Source organism: Coregonus lavaretus (genome assembly GCF_964263955.1).
Source record: "Coregonus lavaretus genome assembly, chromosome: 12".
NCBI classification, from domain to species: domain Eukaryota; kingdom Metazoa; phylum Chordata; class Actinopteri; order Salmoniformes; family Salmonidae; genus Coregonus; species Coregonus lavaretus.
Genome location: NC_139999.1, coordinates 19,945,011 through 19,970,166, shown reverse-complemented (window position 1 = coordinate 19,970,166; position 25,156 = coordinate 19,945,011). Strand labels below are relative to the sequence as shown.

Genomic DNA, 25,156 nt, shown 5'->3' with positions numbered 1-25,156 from the left:
GAAAAAGGGGAACGCTTGCAAGCTGAAGAACACCATCCCAACCGTGAAGCACGGGGGTGGCAGCATCATGCTGTGGGGATTTTTTGCTGCAGGAGGGACTGGTGCACTTCACAAAATAGATGGCATCAAAAGGAAGGAAATGATGTGGATATATTGAAGCAACATCTCAAGACATCAGTCAGGAAGTTAAAGCTTGGTCGCACATGGGTCTTCCAAATGGACAATGAACCCAAGCATACTTCCAAAGTTGTGGCTAAATGGCTTAAGGACAACAAAGTCAAGATATTGGAGTGGCCATCACAAAGCCCTGACCTCAATCCTATAGAAAATGTGTGGGCAGAACTGAAAAAGCGTGTGCGAGCAAGGAGGCCAACAAACCTGACTCAGTTACACTAGCTCTGTCAGGAGGAATGGGCCAAAATTCACCCAACTTATTGTGGGAAGCTTGTTGAATGCTACCCGAAACGTTTGACCCAAGTTAAACAATTTAAAGGCAATGCTACCAAATACTAATTGAGTGTATGTAAACTTCTGACCCACTGGGAATGTGATGAAAGAAATAAAAGCTGAAATAAATTATTCTCTCTACTATTATTCTTACATTTCACATTCTTAAAATAAAGTGGTGATCCTAACTGACCTAAGACAGGGCATTTTTACTAGGATTAAATATATATCAGGAATTGTGAAAAACTGAGTTTAAATGTATTTGGCTAAGGTGTATGTAAACTTCCGACTTCAACTGTATATTTGAGATTCTTCAAATAGCCACCCTTTGCCTTGATAACAGCTTTGCACACTCTTGGCATTCTCTCAACCACCTTCATTAGGTAGTCACCTGGAATGCATTTAAATTAACAGGTGTGCCTTCTTAAAAGTTAATTTGTGGAATTTCTTTACTTCTTAATGCGTTTGAGCCAATCAGTTGTGTTGTGACAAGGTAGTTGGGTATACAGAAGATAGCTCAAATAAGATAAGAGAAACGACAGTCCATCATTACTTTAAGACATGAAGGTCAGTCAATAAGGAACATTAAGAACTTTGAAAGTTTTTTCAAGTGCAGTCGCAAAAACCATCAAGCGCTATGATGAAACTGGCTCTCATGAGGTCTGCCACAGGAATGGTAACCAAAATTGGCTCTTCTTCAGCGCCATGGAGTGCTCAGGTATTATGGTTGCTGTCCTTTCAGCACCATGAGCCTGTCACCTTTGATGTGACACCGTTGTTGTCGCTATTTTACATTTACATTTTAGTCATTTAGCAGACGCTCTTTTCCAGAGCGACTTACATGAGCAATTAGGGTTAAGTGCCTTGCTTAAGGGCACATCGACAGATTTTTCACCTAGTCAGCTCGGGGATTAGAACCAGCGACCTTTCGGTTACTGGCACAACGCTCTTACCCACTAAGCTACCTGCCACTATCACCCTATTGGTGATAGTGTGATAGTGGTGTTGGCTACCATAAGTTGTGTAAACTGTGTGTAAACTGTGCATTATTTTACGCTGTGTGTCATGTTGTGTCCATGTGTGTTCGGGAGACAAAGCATGGCAGGCCTGTTTGATTCATTCATAATGTCATCAAGAAGTATTGCTCCTCCTTCACTAGAACTAGAATGGTCTGACTACAGAATATATAATGTTGGGCGCATTAAGTGATGCTATGTATTCTGTTATTTTCTTGATTTTTTTATTTGATACAACGTATAGAAAGATTTTTGGGCCCTCTGAAGACCTAGGTCCTATAGTCACAGTTCTCCACTGCTGTAACCCCCTGTTTTATTTGTATTATTTACACACATATAGTCACTGACACATTCAATCAAGCGTACCACTCACATGCATTCACACCTGGCCAAGAGTGTGTGAAAGGCTATGTGCTTTAGTCAGTATAGACAGTGATAAGCTGGGTCACTCTCTTCCTCTCCCCCCGCTGCCTCCTAGCAGCAGTGTACAAAGGGCCAAGGGCAAAGAGGCCTTGCCCTAACTCTATCTCCTCTCACTCTTTCATCTGCCTCTCACTCCTTCCCTTTTATTACCTCTTTTACACCTCCCTCCCTCTGAAATATCATGATTTTCCAACATAGGACATAGTAGGACTAGCTATTAGCCACCGTTAGCGGTCTTCACCACTGTCCTCAGTGATCACTGCCTCATTGCCTGCTTCCGTAATGGGTCCGCGGTCAAACGACCACCCCTCATCACTGTCAAACGCTCCCTAAAACACTTCAACGAGCAGGCCTTTCTAATTGACCTGGCCCGGGTATCCTGGATGGATATTGACCTAATTCCATCAGTAGAGGATACCTGGATGTTCTTCAAAAGTGCTTTCCTCTCCATCTTAAATAAGCATGCCCTGTTCAAAAAATTCAGAACTAAGAACAGATATAGCCCCTGGTTCACCCCAGACTTGACTGGCCTTGACCAGCACAAAGACATCCTGTGGCGTACTGCATTAGCATCGAACAGCCCCCGCGATATGCAACTTTTCAGGGAAGTCAGGAACCAATATACACAATCAGTTAGGAAAGCAAAGGCTAGCTTTTTCAAACAGAAATGTGCATCCTGTAGCACTAACTCCAAAAGGTTTTGTGACACTGTAAAGTCCATGGAGAATAAGAGCACCTCCTCCCAGCTACCCACTGCACTGAGGCTAGGAAACACTGTCACCACCGATAAATCTACGATAATCGAGAATTTCAATAAGCATTTTGCTACGGCTGGCCATGCTTTCCACCTGGCTACCCCTACCCCGGCCACCAGCTCTGCACCCTCCGCTGCAACTTGCCCATGCCCCCCCCCCCCCCCCGCTTCTCCTTCACCCAAATTCAGATAGCTGATGTCCTGAAAGAGCTGCTAAATCTGGACCCCTACAAATCAGCTGGGCTAGACAATCTGGACCCTTTCTTTCTAAAATTAGCCGTTGAAATTGTCGCATCCCCTATTACTAGCCTGTTCAACCTCTCTTTCGTATCGTCTGAGATCCCCAGAGATTGGAAAGCTGCCGCGGTCATCCCCCTCTTCAAAGGGGGTGTCACTCTAGATCCAAACTGTTACAGACCTATAGCCATCCTGCCCTGCCTTTCGTAAGTATTTGAAAGCCAAGTTAACAAACAGATCACCGACCATTTCGAATCCCACCGTACCTTCTCCGCTATGCAATCTGGTTTCCGAGCTGGTCATGGGTGCACCTCAGCCACGCTCAAGGTCCTAAACGATATAATAACCGCAATCGATAAAAGACTACTGTGCAGCCAAACACCGCATTCTTATTGGCAGACTAAATAGCCTTGGTTTCTCAAATGACTGCCTCGCCTGGTTCACCAACTACTTCTCAGATAGAGTTCAATGTGTCAAATCGGAGGGCCTGTTGTCTGGACCTCTGGCAGTCTCTATGGGGGTGCCACAGGGTTCAATTCTTGGGCCGACTCTATTCTCTGTGTATATCAATGATGTCGCTCTTGCTGCTGGTGACTCTCAGATCCACCTCTACGCAGACAACACCATTTTGTATACATCTGGCCCTTCACTGGACACTGTGTTAACAAACCTCCAAACGAGCTTCAATGCCATACAACACTCCTTCCGTGGCCTCCAACTGCTCTTAAACGCAAGTAAAACTAAATGCATGCTCTTCAATCGAACGCTGCTTGCACCCGCCCGCCCGACTAGAATCACTACTCTTGGCGGATCTGACTTAGAATATGTGGACAACTACAAATACCTAGGTGTCTGGTTAGACCGTAAACTCTCCTTCCAGACTCACATTAAGCATCTCCAATCCAAAGTTAAATCTAGAATCGGCTTCCTATTTCGCAACAAAGCCTCCTTCACTCATGCTGCTAAACATGCCCTCGTAAAACTGACTATCCTACCGATCCTTGACTTCGGCGATGTCATTTACAAAATAGCTTCCAACACTCTACTCAGCAAATTGGATGTAGTCTATCACAGTGCTATCCGTTTTGTCACCAAAGCCCCATATACTACCCACCATTGTGACCTGTACGCTCTCGTTGGCTGGCCCTCACTACATATTCGTCGCCAAACCCACTGGCTCCAGGTCATCTATAAATCACTTCTAGGCAAATCCCCGCCTTAGATCATTGGTCACCATAGCAACACCCATCCGTAGTATGCGTTCCAGCAGGTATATCTCACTGGTCCCGTGTAGCTCAGTTGGTAGAGCATGGCGTTTGCAACGCCAGGGTTGTGGGTTCATTTCCCACGGGGGGCAGTATGAAAAATGTATGCACTCACTAACTGTAATTCGCTCTGGATAAGAGTGTCTGCTAAATGACTCAAATGTAAATGTAAATGGTCATCCCCAAAGCCAACACCTCCTTTGGCTGCCATTCCTTCCAGTTCTCTGCTGCAAATGACTGGAACAAACGGCAAAAATCTCTGAAGCTGGAGACACTTATCTCCCTCACTAACTTTAAGCATCAGTTGTCAGAGCAGCTTACCGATCACTGCACCTGTACACAGCCCATCTGTAATTAGCCCACCCAACTACCTCATCCCCATATTGTTATTTACATTTTTATTTATTTTGCTCATTTCAACTGGCTTACCTAAATAAATAAAAAATAGTAAGTGATAGGTGATGGAAAGGCAAGAGAGGGGACATGCCCTATTCCCTCTGTCTTCCTCCATGGTCACATGGCTGCTCTCGCTGCTCTGTCCTTCTATGGACCATGTGGAGATGAACTGAAGCCCATTATAGTCAGTTGTATAAAGACAAAGAGACAGTGGGCAGGCGATACAGCAGGCTGCTGTAAAGATGAAATAATTAGAGACAAAGGGGGCCAATTGGCTAAATAGGGCAGAGTGAATATATCCTGTCCACAGTGCTTGACTTGGGCCGGAGCTGTCCGGAGCGGCGTTCCGGCACCTCCAATTTTTGTGGAACTGCGTAGCTGCAGCTCTATAAAACAAAGTAGTCTATCGCCGGCCTGGATTCACAAACAGCATAAAAAAAAGGTTTATCAAAGAGGAATGAAGGCGGGATCTGCATTGAATAGCAATGGAGAGTGGGCGTTCATATCCTGATTCCGCTTTGTTCAAGTTTATTTGCCGCTAGTCTTTGAATCTGGTGTATGCGTGACAAAAAAACTATCTGAAAGCCACGCCCCTACTAAACTACGCCTCCAATCTTCTGATCTGACCCGATCGGTCATACCTCAAGCACCAATAACCCAGCACCCAGCATCAATAACCCAGCAGTTTTTAAAGAAAACAACCCTACTAAGTAACCCAACGCCTGCAAACCAGCAGTTGGGTCAAGCAAACAACCCAATTTTTTTTGGAGTGTACTGGGTGTGCAGGCTTTTGTTCGAGCTCCGCTCTAACACCACATTGTAGCCTAAACATCAGCTGCCCAACAGAACCTTGACTCAGGTGTGTTTCAGGGCTGGATCAAAAGCCTGCACTCCCAGTAGCTCTCCAGATGGAGGGTTGACCACGTGTTTTATACGGTAGCCTAACAGTGCAGTTATTCTACTTTGTGGGGGGTTAATTGCCTTGATTAAGGGCACAACGGCAGGAGATAGTAGGCCTACATGGGATCAGAGTCCAGCAGCCTTCAAGTGTCAATACCACATTTATGTAACTTTTTCATGTAATCTACATAGAGATGCCACCAATTATTGGTCATGGAAATTTGGTTAGAAGTCATGGAAAAGCCATGAAATTCCATCTGTCGAAATGTGTATGAACCCTTAACAGTGAATAATCAGAGGTCTCTGTAGCATAATGTCAATTGTGAATTTCTGTGAACATAGTCGAATGGACCGACTTGAAAAAAGACAGCTCCTGTACCTCTTTCATCCCAAGTCAAGCACTGCTTGTACATGCAGGGAAAATATGCCAAATTCAAACTCTGATCGGCCACATGGGTCCAGCTCTGCTGTTCTGGTAATTACATTCGGTTGATGTTTTTCCCTTTTCAAAATTGAGGTAACATGAAATGTGATGAAGAGGAAAATGGCTTCCTGCTGATGCAAATGATGTTCTGTGCTCATGGCATCAAACTCCCCCTGAGACAAACATCTGAAAACAGCTCTTTGCACATCCACAAAAACATCTTCAATCTGGCACAGTCAAATCAGCCGTATCTAAATCAGGGAAACATGCCACTGCAGTACTTACCACGTTCTCTCGACAGGCTGGTGTCTGTCAGGGAGAGGGGGAGGGAGAGAGAAGAGAGCGAGATGGAGGGAGAGAGAGAATACAACAATTAGAACACAACATGCTAGCTCTCAAGCTGCCATACAAAACATGTCATTGTTGAACAATAGAGAGTGGTTAAGGAAAACAATAACAACAGACAAATCACAGATCACACAGAATGGAAACCAGAACCAACAAAGACTCATCCTGCTTAGTAAGTTGCTGAGCAGACATCTGTCACTTCTATCATGAGGAAAGAAAAAGACGTCCACACACTGTCATTCTCTTAAAAGAAAGCACACACTCTTGAAGTTTGGGTGACCTAAGAACATGGCGCTATTGACTCACTTCAAATAAATAGCTCAATGTGCATACATTCTGGTCTGTTGTGTACTGCACACACTGCAATTCAACTGGAACAGTTTTCCTTACTCTCATTTTTCTTTACATTGCCTTGAGCACTTAGATGCATCAACTTGAACAGACAGCAGTTGTTGTGATGTCTATAATGCAATATTGCTCTCGCAGCGAATTCCACGCCATGCTACATTTATGTATATCTTTAGGTCTTTATTTAGACAAAAATAAAGACCTAAAGATCCAGCTGGATGAGGAGAGAAGCAGCCAGCTGTTTGTGTTCTAGACAGTTTCTCTCTGTGCCTTCTGCCCCTCCAATGCCCTCGAACGGAGACGCTGAACACAGATTTGAGAGAATTTCCATGAATGCTGTTTTGCATTCATTGACCTCATTTCAGCGTCAGGCGTCACAGGAAGTCTGGAGCGCTGACAACAACACCCCCTGCCAGTTCACCCCTGCTCACCAATGTGACCCTCAAATTGCTGTTTAATCACAGCAAAATACTTTGTAGCACAATGTAACTGAGACTGGCATGAGTGCACCAAAGAGAGCGAAGGTTGCCATGCTCTCTCAAATAACCTCACTGTTTTGGTCTGCGGTCATAGAGAGAGCTGAGGGGGAAACATGGCCAATAATGTACTGTACTGTCTCTCTATATGCTTTGTTTGTTAGACTGTTTATAAATACAATTCTTTTCAGAGCATCTATTGACTTATGCATGGTGTAGAGTTAGCATCAAATAATGAAATTCATTAACAAGATTAGTATCCTAACAACATGTCACGATCGTTGAGAGACGGGTCAGACCAAGGTGCGGCGTGGTATGCGAACATGTTTATTAACAAATAAACACTCACGACAAAACAAACCAACGTGATGTCCAAGGCTATACACAATACAAGCCTACACACGGAACAAGATCCCACAACAAAGGTAGGCAAACAGGCTACTTAAGTATGATCCCCAATCAGAGACAACGAGCGACAGCTGTCTCTGATTGGGAATCACACCCGGCCAAACATAGAACCACAATACCTAGATCCTAAACATAGAATATATCACATAGATTTCCACACCCTGACTCAACATACAAGAGTTCCATATGTCAGGGCGTGACTGTACCCCCCCCCCCCCCCCAAAGGTGCGGACTCCGACCGCACAAACCTGACATAACAGGGTAGGGTCCAGGTGGGCTTACCGCCTCGGAGGCGGATCCGGATCCGGGCATGACAACCTCTTCCTCTCAGCCTCCCCGTTGCGCCCCTGGTCTGGTCTGGACCTCGGCGCGATGCTTCCCCTCTCCTTCCTCCCATGATGCACCAAGCCCTGTCTGGACCCTGGTGTGGGAGACCCCGAACCTGGAGAGGGGCTAACGTCTGGGTCTGGACTGGAGCCGCTGACCGGAGCTGAACTGGACCCCGGTGGAGCGGACTGCTCTGGCTCTGGAGTGGAACCGCAGACCGGAGCTGGACTAGAAACCGGTGGAGCGGACTGCTCTGGCTCCGAAATGGATCCGCTGACCGGGGATGGATTGGGCACCGGTGGAGCGGACTGCTCTGGCTCCGGAGTGGAGCCGCTGACCGGAGCTGGACTAGAAACCGGTGGAGCGGACTACTCTGGCTCCGGAATGGATCCGCTGACCGGGGCTGGATTGGGCACCGGTGGAGCGGACTACTCTGGCTCCGGAGTGGAGCCGCTGACCGGAGCTGGACTAGAAACCGGTGGAGCGGACTGCTCTGGCTCCGGAATGGATCCGCTGACCGGGGCTGGATTGGGCACCGGTGGAGCGGACTACTCTGGCTCCGGAGTGGAGCCGCTGACCGGAGCTGGACTAGAAACCGGTGGAGCGGACTGCTCTGGCTCCGGAATGGATCCGCTGACCGGGGCTGGATTGGGCACTGGTGGAGCGGACTACTCTGGCTCCAGAGTGGAGCCGCTGACCGGAGCTGGACTAGAAACCGGTGGAGCGGACTGCTCTGGCTCCGGAATGGATCCGCTGACCGGGGCTGGATTGGGCACCGGTGGAGCGGACTGCTCTGGCTCCAGAGTGGAGCAGCTGACCAGTGCTGGACCAGGCACCGGTGGAATGGGCACGGGCACGGGCCGTGCCGGACTGGGAATACGCACCACTGGCTTGGTGCGAGGAGCAGGCACGGGCCGGGCCGGACTGGGAACACGCACCACTGGTCTGGTGCGAGGAGCAGGAACGGGCCGGATTGGAGACACGCACCACAGGTCTGGTGCAAGGAGCAGGTACGGGCCGGGCCGGACTGGGGACGCGCACCACTGGCCTGGTGCGAGGAGCAGGCACGGGCCATACCGGACTGGGAACACGCACCACCTTCTTGGTGCGAGGTGCAGGCACGGGCTGGGCCGGACTGGAGACACGCACCACTGGCCTGGTGCGGGGAGCAGGTACGGGGCGTACCGGGCTGGCGACACGCACCACTGGTTTGGTGCGAGGAGCAGGGACGGGCCGTACTGGACTGGGAACACGCACCACTGGCTTGGTGCAGGGAGCAGGTACGGGGCGTACCGGGCTGGCGACACGCACCACTGGTTTGGTGCGAGGAGCAAGGACGGGCCGTACTGGACTGGGAACACGCACCACTGGCTTGGTGCGGGAAGCAGGTACGGGGCGTACAGGGATGGCGACACGCACCACTGGTTTGTTGCGAGGAGCAGGAACGGGCCGTACTGGACTGGGAACACGCACCACTGGCTTGGTGCGGGGAGCAGGAACGGGCCGGGCCAGACTGGGAACACGCACCACTGGCTTGGTGCGAGGTGCAGGCACGGGCCGGGCCGGACTGGAGACACGCACCACTGGCCTGGTGCGGGGAGCAGGTACGGGGCGTACCGGGCTGGCGACACGCACCACTGGTTTCGTGCGAGGAGCAGGGACGGGCCGTACTGGACTGGGAACACGCACCACTGGCTTGGTGCGGGGAGCAGGTACGGGGCGTACCGGGCTGGCGACACGCACCACTGGTTTGGTGCGAGGAGCAGGGACGGGCCGTACTGGACTGGGAACACGCACCACTGGCTTTGTGCGGGGAGCAGGTACGGGGCGTTCAGGGCTGGCGACACGCACCACTGGTTTGGTGCGAGGAGCAGGGACGGGCCGTACTGGACTGGGAACACGCACCACTGGCTTGGTGCGGGGAGCAGGAATGGGCCGGGCCAGACTGGGAACACGCACCACTGGCTTGGTGCGAGGAGCAGGCACGAGGCGTACCGGACTGGGAACCGACGCTGGAGGTCTACGACTGTACCAGTCCTTTACTCTCCGCGCCCAGTCCTCCTCCAGTGAGGACTCCTCCTTGAGCCCCCACGAGTGCAGTGGTCGGGGCTCTTCTCTATCGATCCCCGACCACCCTTTTAGCCCCCCCAAAAAAAATTATATTGGGGCTGTCTCGCGGGCTTCCTCCTCGTCCGACACCTTCTGTGTTCCTCTCCTGCCTGGGCCTCCTCCTTCGCCCAGGGTCCTTTTCCTGCCAAAATCTCCTCCCATGTCCAAAAACTCTTCCCCACCTGTGTCCAGGGTGTCTGCTGCTCCTGGGCACGCTGCTTGGTCCGTTTTTGGTGGGATCTTCTGTCACGATCGTTGAGAGATGGGTCAGACCAAGGTGCAGCGTGGTATGCAAACATGTTTATTAACAAATAAACACTCACGACAAACCAACGTAATGTGACGTCCAAGGCTATACACAATACAAGCCTACACACGGAACAAGATCCCACAACAAAGGTAGGCAAACAGGCTACTTAAGTATGATTCCCAATCAGAGACAACGAGCGACAGCTGTCTCTGAGGGAATCACACCCGGCCAAACATAGAACCACAATACCTAGATCCTAAACATAGAATACATCACATAGATTTCCACACCCTGACTCAACATACAAGAGTTCCATACGTCAGGGCGTGACACAACATTTTAGTAATTTAGCAGACGCTCTTATCCATAGCAACTTACAATTAGTGCATTCATCTTAAGATAGCTAGGTGGGACAACCACATATCACAGTCGTAGTAAGTACATTTTTCGTCAATAAAGAAATTATCAGCAAAGTCAGTGCTAGTAGGAAAAGATAAGCACAGTTTTGATAAAAAACATATCTTTTGGGGGGAACTGAGCAACTTGTGAAACATATGTGTATATAAACTTGTGTATTTTGTACAACCAAGTAAAGAGTATTTTTGTAGAACCAAAAAACATCCAAACAAACTACAAACCCATCGATTTCTAGGCCCTAAGCATTTTGTTATGCGTACCGCCTCTCTCTTCTAGTGCATGCATAGGCATCTCTATCCACCCCCTACACAACTCAGAGCTCCTTTTCAATAATTCATCTCCCTCTGTAAAGGATTTAGCCTGCGCTGTACTTGCCAGTATCCCCACAAATTGGCAGGCAGCCTCATTTGGCATACCCACAGCAACCTAGCGCCGCTCTCTCTCCTCTGTAGGCCTTGTAGCCGTCCCCTTGAGAAGACTAAAGCTGACTGTCCTGCTCCCAGTCTCCCAGGGTGAGACAGGGCTGCCTGTCTTGTATTCAAGCCTCCCACTGAGGGGCTGGGCCCTCTTCCACAGCCTATTAACAGGTTCTAGACTGGAACATTATAGATCCTTTAACAGTGTGTGAAGGGTTGATTTGGCAGTTAATATATTGAGCATTGACATTTACCACAGGGCTTTCTATGGGCTGCAGACTGGCAGCCAATAGTTCTGTCCCCTCATCATCATGCATCAAAAAGGTCACAGCTATTCATTTCCTCCATCAATTAGAGAAACATACCTTTGTGCCTCTGAAAGCCCAGGATTACATCCAAATTTGCTGTGTGATTTCCTGTCTGTATGTGGCTGGTCAGAGAGGTTGATGGCTGCCCAGAGACTTGGGCAGAGTGAATGTGTCCGACATTAATATCACATGTGTACTGAGGATGCAAGCACCGTTCAGTTCTCACTAAAGAGTGAGAAACTCTGTTCTGCTGTAGCTTACTTGAAAGCTTGATTGACATCTCACTGACACAGAAGCTAACAGGTAGTCTGCTTCAGTGTAAGTCTCCACACACCATACAGCAGATGGGAGCTACCACCTGATGCCCTGTGTCAGTGCTTGTGTGTGCGTGCGTGTGTGAGAGGGAGTGCATATGTGTGTGTTGTAGTAGTCTGTGTGTGTGTGTGTGTGTGTGTGTGTGTGTGTGTGTGTGTGTGTGTGTGTGTGTGTGTGTGTGTGTGTGTGTGTGTGTGTGTGTGTGTGTGTGTGTGTGTGTGTGTGTGTGTGTGTGTGTGTGTGTGTGTGTGTGTGTGAGAGAGAGAGAGTGCATACACTACCGTTCAAAAGTTTGGAGTCACTTGTTTTCGAAAGAAAAGCAAAAAAAAGTATCTATTAAAATAACATAAAATTGATCAGAAGTACAGTGTAGACATTGTTAATGTTGTAAACGGCTACTGTAGCTGGAAACGGCAGATTTTTAAGGGAATATCTACATAGGCGTACAGAGGCCCATTATCAGCAACCATCAGTCCTGTGTTCCAATGGCACGTTGTGTTTGCTAATCCAAGTTTATGATTTTAAAAGGCTAATTGATCATTAGAAAACACTTTTGCAATTATGTTAGCACAGCTGAAAACTGTTGTGCTGATTAAAGAAGCACTAAAAATGGCCTTGTAGGAGACTAGTTGAGTATCTGGAGCATCAGCAATTGTGGGTTCGATTACAGGCTCAAAATGGCCAGAAACAAAGAACTTTCTTCTGAAACTCGTCAGTCTATTCTTGTTCTGAGAAATTAAGGCTATTTCATGCGAGAAATTGCCAAGAAACTGAAGATCTCGTACAACGCTGTGTACTACTCCCTTCACAGAACAGCGCAAACTGGCTCTAACCAGAATAGAAAGAGGAGTGGGAGGCCCAGGTGCACAACTGAGCAAGAGGACAAATACATTAGTGTCTAGTTTGAGAAACAGACGCCTCACAGGTCCTCAACTGGCAGCTTCATTAAATAGTACCCGCAAAACACCAGTCTCAACGTCAACAGTGAAGAGGCGACTCCGGGATGCTGACCTTCTAGGCAGAGTTGCAAAGAAAAAGCCATATCTCAGACTGGCCAATAAAAAAAAAAGATTAAGATGGGCAAAAGAACACAGACACTGGACAGGGGAAGATTGGAAAAAAGTGTTATGGACATACGAATCAAAGTTTGAGGTGTTCGGATCACAAAGAAGACAATTTGTGAGACGCAGACCAAATGAAAAGATGCTAGAGGAGTGCTTGATGCCATCTGTCAAGCATGGTGGAGGCAATGTGATGGTCTGGGGGTGCTTTGGTGGTGGTAAAGTGGGAGATTTGTACAGGGTAAAAGGGATCTTGAAGAAGGAAGGCTATCACTCCATTTTGCAACGCCATGCCATACCCTGTGGACAGCGCTTGATTGGAGCCAATTTCCTCCTACAACAGGACAATGACCCAAAGCACAGCTCCAAACTATGCAATAACTATTTAGGGAAGAAGCAGTCAGCTGGTATTCTGTCTATAATGGAGTGGCCAGCATAGTCACCGGATCTCAACCCTATTGAGCTGTTGTGGGAGCAGCTTGACCATATGGTACATAAGAAGTGCCCATCAAGCCAATCCAATTTGTGGGAGGTGCTTCAGGAAGCATGGGGTGAAATCTCTTCAGATTACCTCAACAAATTGACAACTAGAATGCCAAAGTTCTGCAAGGCTGTAAATGCTGCAAATGGAGGATTCTTTGACGAAAGCAAAGTCTGAAGGACACAATTATTATTTCAATTAAAAATCATTATTTCTAACCTTGTCAATGACTACATTTCCTATTCATTTTGCTATATTTCCTATTCAAACTCATTTCATGTATGTTTTCATGGAAAACAAGGATATTTCTAAGTGACCCCAAACTTTTGAACGGTAGTGTGTGTGTGTGTGTGTGTGTGTTGTAGTAGTGTGTGTGTGTGTTGTAGTAGTGTGTGTGTCCTCATTTCCTCATCTACTTTTGTATTCTGAATGCAATACTACAATTAAATAAAATGTTGGACTAATTCCACTTTAGCAAGTGCACTTTAACATGTACATGTAGCCTATTCCTGGCATTTTTATTATGAAATTGCACTTATCCAGCCTACTTGCTTGTAAATATCTATTTTGATGTTGTTGTTTCTGTCTGTATGTATTGTGATTGCTGCAAAACGAATTCGCGTCATTGAGGACATTTAAAGTTTTCTGAATCTGAATCATGCATAACAAATCTGGATTTGACAATGACCCTTGTTGCCTAATTGCCAGAGAGTGTTCAGCTAATAAATAATACATTTAAAAATCTAATCCTATTTAGCAAATGAATATGTCTAGAAAACAATTAATCAGAGACCAAAAGTGTATTTACAAACAATCAATTATTCATAAAGTGAATGCTGGGTAAGTGGGCTCCTTCCCGGGTGAGATGCTGCCATAATTGGAGTGGGACTATAGGAGAGCGTGCGTTCGTGCGTGTGTGTGCGTGCATGTGTGTGTTCAGTCCCCATGCTCCCAACTTCCCCCCAAACAAGAAGAGCAACAAAAGAGTCAGCTCATTAGTGCCTAATGAGTTGTCTGATTAATACAGAAAATAAAAGCCTTATTGTAGAGCACTGTATGTTTATTTAGTTTAATTATTGTACTGAATAAAATCACAATGAGGTGAAACATTTACATGAGTTCTAATATGGTAATAAGGCCCTAGAGAAGCTAATCAGGGCTGTCAAGTACAGTGAAGACCTCTTACATAGGAAACAACAGGCCTAAATGTGTTGATGTGTGGTTGTTGATGTGGAGATGTGTTTACAATATGTACTCAGCACCCGACATGTAATCTAGCCATTCTAAACCTCTCTGATGATGGGTTATGTAATGAGTAATCTCTGAGCGAGCCATTCTAAACCTCTCTGATGATGGGTTATGTAATGAGTAATCTCTGAGCGAGCCATTCTAAACCTCTCTGATGATGGGATATGTACTGAGTGATCTCTGAAACAGAATCCATCGTTACTGTGGAATAAACTCCTAGGCTGTTGAAGCTGGAGAGGGATGGTCTTGTCATCTCTCTCTCTCTCTCTCTCTCTCTCTCTCTCTCTCTCTCTCTCTCTCTCTCTCTCTCTCTCTCTCTCTCTCTCTCTCTCTCTCTCTCTCTCTCTCTCTCTCTCTCTCTCTCTCTCACACTCTCTCACTCTCTCTCTGTTTTTCTCTTCCCACCTCTGTTCTTGTTCTCTCTCTCTCCATCTCCTATGCTGTCAGTCACCAGAGTATGGAGGCTGCTGTGAGCACAGTGGTGGAACCTTGCCTGTGCTCTGTTTACAATATTTCACAACAAAGATAATAGGGCTCTTCAGGGGGCCACAGCGATAAACAGAACTCCCAAAATAATCACGTCCATGCACCAGAGTTCAACAGCTCTTTTACAATGTCCTATCAAGGTACCCATGCTGCCGCAGCATCACAGGTGGTAATGTTTCTCTGACAGACTGGCTGGCCACAAAACAGATAGAAAACGAGTAATAACAGTATATGCCTCACTGTGAACCTAAAAAGTTAAACATGGTTATGTCTAAAAAAATATGAATTGTTTGCAATGGAAACAAACATGCGTGCACACACACACACACACACACACACACACACAAACAAACAAACAAACAAACAAACTGTTCTGTGTGAACCCCAGGAAGAGTAGCTGCGGCTTAAGCAACAGCTAATGGGGATCCTAATAAAATACCCCAAAAATACCAATACCATCTCTCCATCTCTTCGTTACATAAGCTGTTGTGGAGAGAAAAAAAGAAGCCAACAGATTGTGAGGGTAATTCAATTTCCTAAAGCAACGTTGGCTTCCAAATGGTCTCCATCAGTGAGCCAATCAGCAGCTGATTCAGTGATTTCCCCAGCTGTGCTTCCTCTTAGACAGGAAGCCAGAGAATCTCAGGCTCAGAGACAGAGACACAATGACATGTCTGCTGGATCACTGGTTCAGCACCAATGGATTGAATTGCATTTATATAGGATTTTACAGTAGACAGTAGGGACAGGACTCTGTCATTGGAGTAGCTGTGACACCCAGAATATTTGAGGATGTGCATTATGACATGAGGTCATGCATGTGCATACATTTTGTCCATTCATGACGACTAGGCCTATGTTTGCATATTTATTACCATGTTTGCATATAGATAAATGTCCAGACAACTCTAAAGTGATAGCTATGATGTATCGGATATGATGTATCACACCCCTAATACACACAGCAAACACAGTGAGAGAGCAGAGCGTGTTAGAGTCCCATCTGTGATTAACTGGTCTTGACAAAGCCAGATGTTTTGTTAAAATGCAGAGAGCCCAAAGTGGAGCTCAGGGAGAGGGGAGACACGCGCTCCAAGCCTCCCCCTCCGGCTCCAGGCAGCCATGTGTTCCTCCATAAATGTCCCAGATCACTGAAGGCAGAGTGGGGAGAGCAGGGAGAGGTAAAGAGAGCATATGTCTAGGCCAATGTCTCCCATCGCAGCTCACTCTACAGAGGGAGGATGTCAACAAAGAACAAGGACTGGAGGGCTAGTGGAATGCCCATTTGAGTCAATGCTTCTCCCACAACACAAGCATGCTCAGTCCGAGGCATGTTGCTCTGCTTGGTAATCAGGATGGACATTTGAAATTATTAAATTATTCAAATAATATTGTATGTTTTTATCCGGATATTTTTCTTTACTCTCTTGACCAATCGGAATGACGCAAACTGCCACAACAGCAGACAGTGCACAGTCGTTTTCAGGGTGCTATATTGCTACTTTCTGCAGTAGCCTAGGCTAACAGCCATCATAGAACTGATTCTGTTTCAAAAAGTTTCTGATTTGTGTTTTAAATTGATTTGTGTCAAGTCCATTGCCACGGGAAGTAGGGGTGCTGAGGGTGCTACAGCACCCCCTGACAAAAAAATAACCCTGTCGACAGGTCCCCCATCCCACAATATCCTCCAGTGGCCATGGTGAGGTCTTGAGGACCCTCCGTTGGTGCGCGCCTGTAGGCTAATCACTATTTGAAGTGGGGTAAATAGCATACAATTGTCAGGGCTGACGGGAGGGCAACCGCGCTATGATAGTAAACTGCCTTTTCATGTAAAATGCAACCCAAAACCCATAGCCCATGAGAGAGAAAATGAGCTTCAAAATAAAGCAATTACTTTGTGCGTCCTCAGAACTATAGGCTACATTTAAAGTGTGCAACTGTAAACAATGACTGTCAAAGCCACGTGACGTCTGAAGCAGCAGTAGCTCAATGCGCTGTACGTAAACACTATATTCTAAAGTTTGTTGTTTTATTAAATTAAGCATTTAAAATGTCATAGTATATCCTTGTGTGTAACAATGTAACATTGTTTAATATAATTTAGACAAAGCTTTTTAATTGTTCGGATATCCGGGTATTCGATTAACGGTGCCCATCCCTACTTGGTAAACACTCTCCTTTAGCAGAGACACCGTAATGAGGAGTATATCATTCAAACAGTTAGCCTACTAGATGACATCTTGTTCATATCATCGTCAGAATCATCTCGTTCAGACTCGCTGTCATTAGCTGTGGTGTTGGTGGTGATGATGATGATGACAGTGATGATGACTCAGTGACGTTGTGAGTCTAAAACACTTCCTCTCTATGATACTACTGCACAGCCTCAGGCTCAGGGAAACCGTCTCTCTTTGTGTGTTGCTCTCTCTCTCTATTTCTCCATTTGCTCTTTCTCTTACTATATTTTCCTCTCTTTCTCACTCTCTTTTTCTCTCTCACTATGTCTTTGTCTTGCTCTCCATTTTCCTCTCTGTCTCTCTCTCTCTCTCTCTCTCTCTCTCTCTCTCTCTCTCTCTCTCTCTCTCTCTCTCTCTCTCTCTCTCTCCATTTTCCTCTCTCACTTCCTCTCATTCTCCACACTCTAATCTCATTTCCCACCAGCTCGTATTAAATAGATGTCTGTCATTATAGCTGGTGGAGGGGTAAAAGGAGGGAGGAGAGAGGTCCCCTGGTCACACCACAGGCAGGGAGGGACAGAGTGAGGCAGAGAGAAGAACAGGCAGGGATGGAGGGAGGTAGAGAGGGAGGAGGCAGAGGGATGTCTAGTAGACAGTGAGGGAGCAAACTCATCCCATCCTCTCTCCATCTGAGAGAATACTCCACAGTCTCTCCTCCACACTTCCTCTTCAGATAAACAAGGCCAAAGCCAGGGTGAGGCAGACCTGATCAATCACTCAGAATGTATATGTGTGTGTCTGTGTGTGTGCGCACGTCCGTGCGGCGTGCATGTGGCAGGCATGTGTATATGTATGGGTGTGTGATTGAGAGAGAGAGATAGGGAGAGAGTGAAATAGAGGGAAAATAGCAGTAGCAAGGTGTAGGAGAGGAGAAAAGCATCTCTATGCCTGAGATGTTTTGCATCAGGCTGGCAGTCTCTTCCTATTTGCACCGTGTCAGCAGATCCTAGTCCCTATCCCTTTTTCAGCCCACTGGGTGCAGCTTTCCCCACAAAGACCACAGTGACAACAAAGACAGTCTCAACAGCACAGGTCTACTCCAGGTCTGAACAGGAGTGCTCTCCTACTCCCCATGGGCTCCATTCAAAACCAGCAAACGAGTACTGTGTCAAACCACCAGGGACTAATCTCAGCAGCAGAGTAGTAATATCCATCCACCATGAGTCTATTAGAGGAGCTAAGGGCTGCCATTAATCCCCCAGGTGTCCATTCATGGGAATTCACCCCTCCACTGGGGCTGATCTAACCTGCCATGCTATTTTATCAATCTCTCCGGGTCCATTAGCATGGAAGTGTGTCTAGAAGACACTGTACAGTTAGCTGATGGGATTTTGTCATGTAGATAGAAGTTTCACAGTCAGTATATTTAACTGAAAGGGTGCTCGTCTGTGACTCATCAGTGATACATTGACATAGAAGCCAATCACTACTAAAAATAACCCATGCATGTAGAGATAATGTAAAAAATTTACTGATATTTCTTCTTGTGGCAATACTTTGATGTTGGCTAAGAGAACTATCCACCACTGACTACGTGCAGATGTCTGTGTGAGTGAAGATGTCGTCTGCAAACTTGATGATTGAGTTGGAGGCGCGCGTGGCCACGTAGTTATGGGTGAACAGGGAGTACAGGAGGGGGCTGAGCACGCACCCTTGTGGGACCCCTGTGTTGAGGATCAGCGTAGTGGAGGTGTTGTTTCCTACCTTTACCACCTGGAGGTGGCCCGTCAGGAAGTCCAGGACCGAGTTGCATAGGGCGGGGTTCAGACCCAGGGCCCTGAGCTTAATGATTAGCTTGGAGGGTATTATGGTGTTGAAGGCTGAGCTATAGTCAATGAACAACATTCTTACATAGGTATTCCTCTTGTCCAGATGGGATATGGCAGTGTGCAGTGCAATGGCGATTGCATTGTCTGTGGATCTATTGGGGTGGTATTCAAATTGAAGTGGGTCTAGGGTGTCATGTAAGGTGGAGGTGATATGATCCTTAACTAGCCTATCAAAGCACTTCATGATGACAGAAATGAGTGCTACGGGGCGATAGTCATTTAGTTCAATTACCTTTGCTTTATTGGGTACAGGAGCAATGGTGGACATCTTGAAGCAAGTGGGGACAACATACTGGGGTAGGGAGAGATTGAATGTGTCCGTAAACACTCCAGCCAGCTAGTCTGCGCATACTCTGAGGACGCGGCTAGGGATGCCATCTTGGCCCGGCAGCCTTGCGAGGGTTAACACGCTTAAATGTCTTACTCACGCCGGCCATGGAGAACGAAAGCCCACAGTGGGAGCGGGCTGCGTCTTGGCACTGTGTTATCCTCAAAGCGGGCGAAGAAGGTGTTTAGCTTGTCCAGGAGTAAGACGTCGGTGTCCGCGACGTGGCTGGATTTCCCTTTGTAATCCGTCTCATGTCTGAGCTGTTGAATTGCGACTCCACTTTGTCTCTGTACTGACGTTTTGCCTGTTTGATTGCCTTACGGAGGGAATAACTACACTGTTTGTATTTGACCATATTCCCAGTCACATTGCCGTGATTAAATGTGATGGTTCGCGCTTTCAGTTTTGCACGAATGCTGCCATCTATCCACGTTTTTTTGTTTGGGTAGGTTTTAATAGTCACAGTGGGAACAACATCCCCTATACACTTCCTGATGAACTCAGTCACTGTGTCTGTGTATACGTCAATGTTATTCTCAGAGGCAACCCAGAACATATCCCAGTCTGCGTGATCAAAACAATCTTGAAGTATGTATTCCGATTGGTCAGACCAGCTTTGAATAGACCTTAGCATGGGTACTTCCTGTTTGCATTTATGCCTATAGGAAGGAAGGAGCAGGATGGAGTCGTGATCTGATTTGCTGAAAGGAGGGTGGGGGAGGGCCTTGTAGCCATCCCGGAAGGGGGAGTAACAATGGTAGAGAGTTTTTGATGCGCAAATACTACAGGCAATGTGTTGATGGAACTTCGGTAGCGTTTTCCTCAAATTTGCTTTGTTAAATTCTCCAGCTACAATAAATGCGGCCTCAAGATATGTGGTTTCCAGTTTGCAGTGCAAGTCCAGTGTAGTTCCTTGAGGGCCATCGTGGTATCGGCTTGAGGGGGAATATACACGGCTGTGACTATAACCGAAAATAATTCTCTTGGGAGGTAATACGGTCCGCATTTGATTGTGAGGTATTCTAGGTCGGGTGAACAAAAGGACTTGAGTTCCTCTACATTATCACAATCACACAATGAGTAGTTAATCATGAAACATACACCACTGCTTTTATTCCTGTCTGCGTGATGTACTGACCAGCTGGCTGTATGGACGGGGACAATATATCCGGAGAGGGCCATGATTCCGTGAAACAGAGTATGGTACAGTCCCTGATGTCTCTCTGGAAGGAGATCCTCACCCTGAGCTCGTCTACTTTATTGTCCATGGACTTACGTTTTACATTTTAGTCATTTAGCAGACACTCTTATCCAGAGTGACTTACAGTTAGTGAGTGCATACATTTTTCTCATACTGGCCCCCCGTGGGAAACGAACCCACAACCCTGGCGTTGCAAGCGACATGCTCTACCAACTGACTTAACATTAGCGAGTAATATACTCAGAAGCGGTGGATGGTGTGCACGCCTCCTGAGTCGGACTGGAAGTCCACTCCGAATACCTCTTCTCTGCCGGCGGTGTCTTGGAGCATCCTCTGGGATAAGTTCAATTGACCTGGGCTGGGGGGTACGAACAAAGGATCCAATTCGGGAAAGTTGTATTTTTGGTCGTAACGCTGGTGAGTTAACTAACATCCAAAAGTTATTTCCGGCTGTATGTAATAACACAAAAAACGTTCTGGGCTAATAATGTAAGAAATAACACACACAAAAAAACAAAATACTGCAAAGTTGCTTAGGAGCTAGAAGCAGAGCTGCCATGTCTGTCGGCACCATCTTCCATTCCATAATGGAGGTGTTTGTTTGGAGTACACAAGTATCCCTAAAATACAGGAACAATGAGATCTGAAGAAAATAGGGGAGAGGAGAAGAGTGGAGAGGGGGTGGTGGACAGCTAGGAGAGTGTCAGTCCAAGGACATCACCTGGCTGAAAGGGGAGGGCACTTGTGGCTGTTAAGTGAGTGTCATTGCTCTGGGAAAAAACACTTTGGCTACCCCTGTCTGTCTCACTCTCCATCCCTCTCCCCCTCATCTCCCACTTTCCCTGTCACTACAGTAGCTCTCTCCCCCTCTCTCTCTATCTCCAGTGTTCTCTATATTGTATGAGGCTTCTCTCCCTCTTGGTCTGAAATGTTTCATATGCTCTGATTTACAGGTTTATAAGATGACAATTGACTCAAACAAGGAAAACAATAAACAACGATACAATTACATCTAGTAAAGCCTGGGTAATAAGCAGATGGTGATTCTGCACATAATATAGTGAGATCTGTTTGGATAACCCCTGTGAAGAGGTTTCCATAAAAGCACCATCTGTGACTTAAATACAGTGCATTCAGAAAGTATTCAGACCCCTTGACTTTTTCCACATTGTGTTATGTTACAGCCTTATTCTAAAACGTAATAAATAAAACAATTTGCTCATCAATCTACACACAATACCCCATAATGACGAAGTGAAAACAGGTTTTTAAACAAATGTATTAAAAATAAAAAACCGAAAAACCTTTGCTATGAAACTCGAAATTGAGCTCAGGTGCATCCTGTTTCTGTTGATCATCCTTGAGATGTTTCTACAACTTGATTGGTGTCCACCTGTGGTAAATTCAATTGATTGGACATGATTTGGAAAGGCACACACCTGTCTATATAGGTCCCACAGTTGACAGTGCATGTCAGAGCAAAAACCAAGCCATGAGGTTGAAGGAATTGTCCGTAGAGCTCTGAGACAGGATTGTGTCGAGGCACAGATATGGGGAAGGATACCAAAACATTTCTGCAGCATTGAAGGTCCCCAAGAACACAGTGGCCTCCATCATTCTTAAATGGAAGAAGTTTGGAACCACCAAGACTCTTCCTAGAGCTGGCCGTCCGGCCAAACTGAGCAATCGGGGGAGAAGCGCATTGGTCAGGGAGGTGACCAAGAACCCGATGGTCACTCTGACAGAGCTCCAGAGTTCCTCTGTGGAGATGGGAGAACCTTCCAGAAGGACAACAATTTCTGCAGCACTCCACCAATCAGGCCTTTATGGTAGAGTGGCCAGACGGAAGCCACTCCTAAGTAAAAGGCACATGACAGCCCTCTTGGAGTTTGCCAAAATGCACCTAAGGGACTCTCAGACCATGAGAAACAAGATTCTCTGGTCTGATGAAACCAAAATTTAACTCTTTGGCCTGAATGCCAAGCGTCACGTCTGGAGGAAACCTGGCACCATCCCTACGGTGAAGCATGGTGGTGGCAGTATCATGTTGTGGGGATGTTTTTCAGCGGCAGGGACTGGGAGACTAGTAACGATCCAGAGAAAGATGAACAGAGCAAAGTACAGCGATATCCTTGATGAAAACCTGCTCCAGAGCGCTCAGGAACTCAGACTGCCGGCGCCGACGAAGATGGCGGCCTCGCGACTAGCTCTTAGGAACTTTGAGCTAATAATGTAAAAAATAATACATAACAAAACACTACAAAGTGTTTTGCATCATTACATACAGCCGGGAAAAACTATTGGATATCAGAGCAGCGGTAGCTTACCAGCATTATGACCAGGAATACGACTTTCCCAAAGCAGATCCTTTATTTGCTCTCCCCAGGGCAACTGAACTGATTCCAGCGGCTGACCCAAAACATCGCCGGCGGAGGAGAGGCACTCGGAGCGGTCACCACCCACCGCTTCCAAGTATTCTACTCGCTAATGTTCAGTCTCTGGTTAACAAGCTTGACGAACTACGGGCAAGGATTTCTTTCCAGAGAGACATCAAGGCCTGTAACATACGCTGTTTCACGGAAACATGGCTCTCTCGGGATATTCTTTCGGAATCGGTCCAGCCAGATGGGTTCTCAGTTCATCACGCAGACAGGAATACATATCTATCCAGGAAGCAGAAGGGCGGAGGTGTGTGTTTCATGATTAACGACTCATGGTGTAATTGTAGTAACATACAGGAACTCGAGTCCTTCTGTTCACAATGAAATGCCGACCGTATTATCTCCCAATAAATTTTTCTTAGATTATAGTCACGGCCGTGTATATCTGGCCTCTCCTTCTCCATGGCCGACGTGATTGCTTGTCCATACATGTATTCTTAAATCCCATTCCTTACTAGTTTTGTGTGTATTGGGTATATGTTGTGAAATTGTTAGATATTACTTGTTAGATATTACTGCACTGTCGGAGCTAGAAGCACAAGCATTTCGCTACACCCACTATAACATCTGCTAAGCACGTGTATGTGACAAATACAATTTGATTTGATTTGAGGTTCACCTTCCAACAGGACAACGACCCTACGCACATAGCCAAGACAGCACAGGAGTGGCTTCGGGACAAGTCTGTGGATATCCTTGAGTGGCCCAGCCAGAGCCCGGACTTGAACCAGATCAAACATCTCTGGAGAGACCTGAAAATAGCTGTGCTGCGACGCTCCCCAACCAATCTGACTGAGCTTGAAAGGATCTGCAGAGAAGAATTGGAGAAACTCCCCAAATACAGGTGTGCCAAGCTTGTAGCATCATACCCAAGAAGACTTGAGGCTGTAATCGCTGTCAAAGGTGCTTCAACAAAGTACTGAGTAAAGAGTCTGAATACTTACTTAAATGTGATATTTCCGTGTTTTGTTTGTTTTTAATACATTTGCAAAATAATAAAAACCTGTTTCGCTTTGTCATTATGGGGTATTGTGTGGAGATTGGTGAGGGGAAAAAACGATTTAATCAATTTTAGAATAAGGCTGTAACGTAACAAAATGTGGAAAAAGTCAAAGGGTCTGAATACTTTCGAATGCACTGTAGATGTATATTCTTAGGAACAAAGAAAAGGGATGTGAAATCTCAATACAACCCTGTCTTATTACCATCCAACTACACTGATGGAGCCTGGGAAACACACTGACAGACACGTCTCTCATTCAGGACAGCACACAATGTATAAATGTGTCGCTCAGTTATTTTTTATCATGATATTTATAGATTTGAAAGTATGGTGAATTGGTATTAATAAGCTTCCTTAGAGAATTACGTTTTCCTTCAAGTTAGTTTGACACAGATCAGATTTAAAAACATATTTTCTTGTGATCGGTGTATAAATTTATTACAATTAGGACAGAAAAGTGTATATTTTTCTTAGAACACCCCCATCATGGGTGCTAGCAGCACACAGCAATATGCATCAGCAGCAAGTGCAGGACCAAATAAGCATGGCAAACAAAGCCCAACACATCTAATAACACCTGGGCTTATTTGCCAGTGTGGTATCTGGACAATTTATGACTTTGCTAATGGTTGCAAATGGTCTTAGAGGATGTTGACTCAGCTTAAGGGAAGCATCTGGAGAGTAGTTCTATAGGGGCACCCTAAAGCAGAGGAAGTCTGTTAGGTGGAGTCCTGGGATTGGTCTGTAGGGGAAAACACCCATATCAGGTTACATAGGATATATACTATGGTTTGGGACATAGGACGGGGAGAATAACATATTAGAGATTGGAGCCGGTTTTTCTCCAGATATCGGCAAATATCTGTAAATTGACGCTGGAATCCTTTGATATAATAAACCTTTATAATCAAAGTACAGTGTCAGCGGATTCCTTGTTCTCACAGCATAATTAGCATCGTTTTCTCGCACTCACCAGTTGTGCCAGTTCTAATTTCAATCAGTTTGAAAAGCCCATTAAATGAATTTGGCCAAAAATAAACATGTTTGTGCTGAACTGATGTGACAGGCTGTGATCACACCTCCGAATGTTGGGGAGAGATAGGGCCAGCTTTTAATAAAAAAAAACAGCTCAGATGCACAACTGAATGGACTACATAAACAGCCCTTTCACCTTCAGCAAACAAACTGACAAACTGTACAGCCGCAAACACATGACCATTTATTAAAACCATGACACCCAGACACAGCCACACAGCT

The 25,156-nt window shown here is 46.2% G+C and overlaps 1 protein-coding gene across 1 annotated transcript in view; it reads right to left on the bottom strand.

Moving 5' to 3' along the window:
* Positions 1–25,156, bottom strand: part of LOC311137899 (cadherin-4-like) — a gene marked incomplete at both ends in the record, with an annotated part of 368,521 nt that overhangs the window by 193,320 nt on the left and 150,045 nt on the right. Inside the window, one exon of the mRNA XM_084172505.1 lies at positions 6,148–6,171. Within this exon, the coding sequence (XP_084028631.1) occupies positions 6,148–6,171 (24 nt within the window). The remainder of the gene's footprint in view (positions 1–6,147; positions 6,172–25,156) is intronic.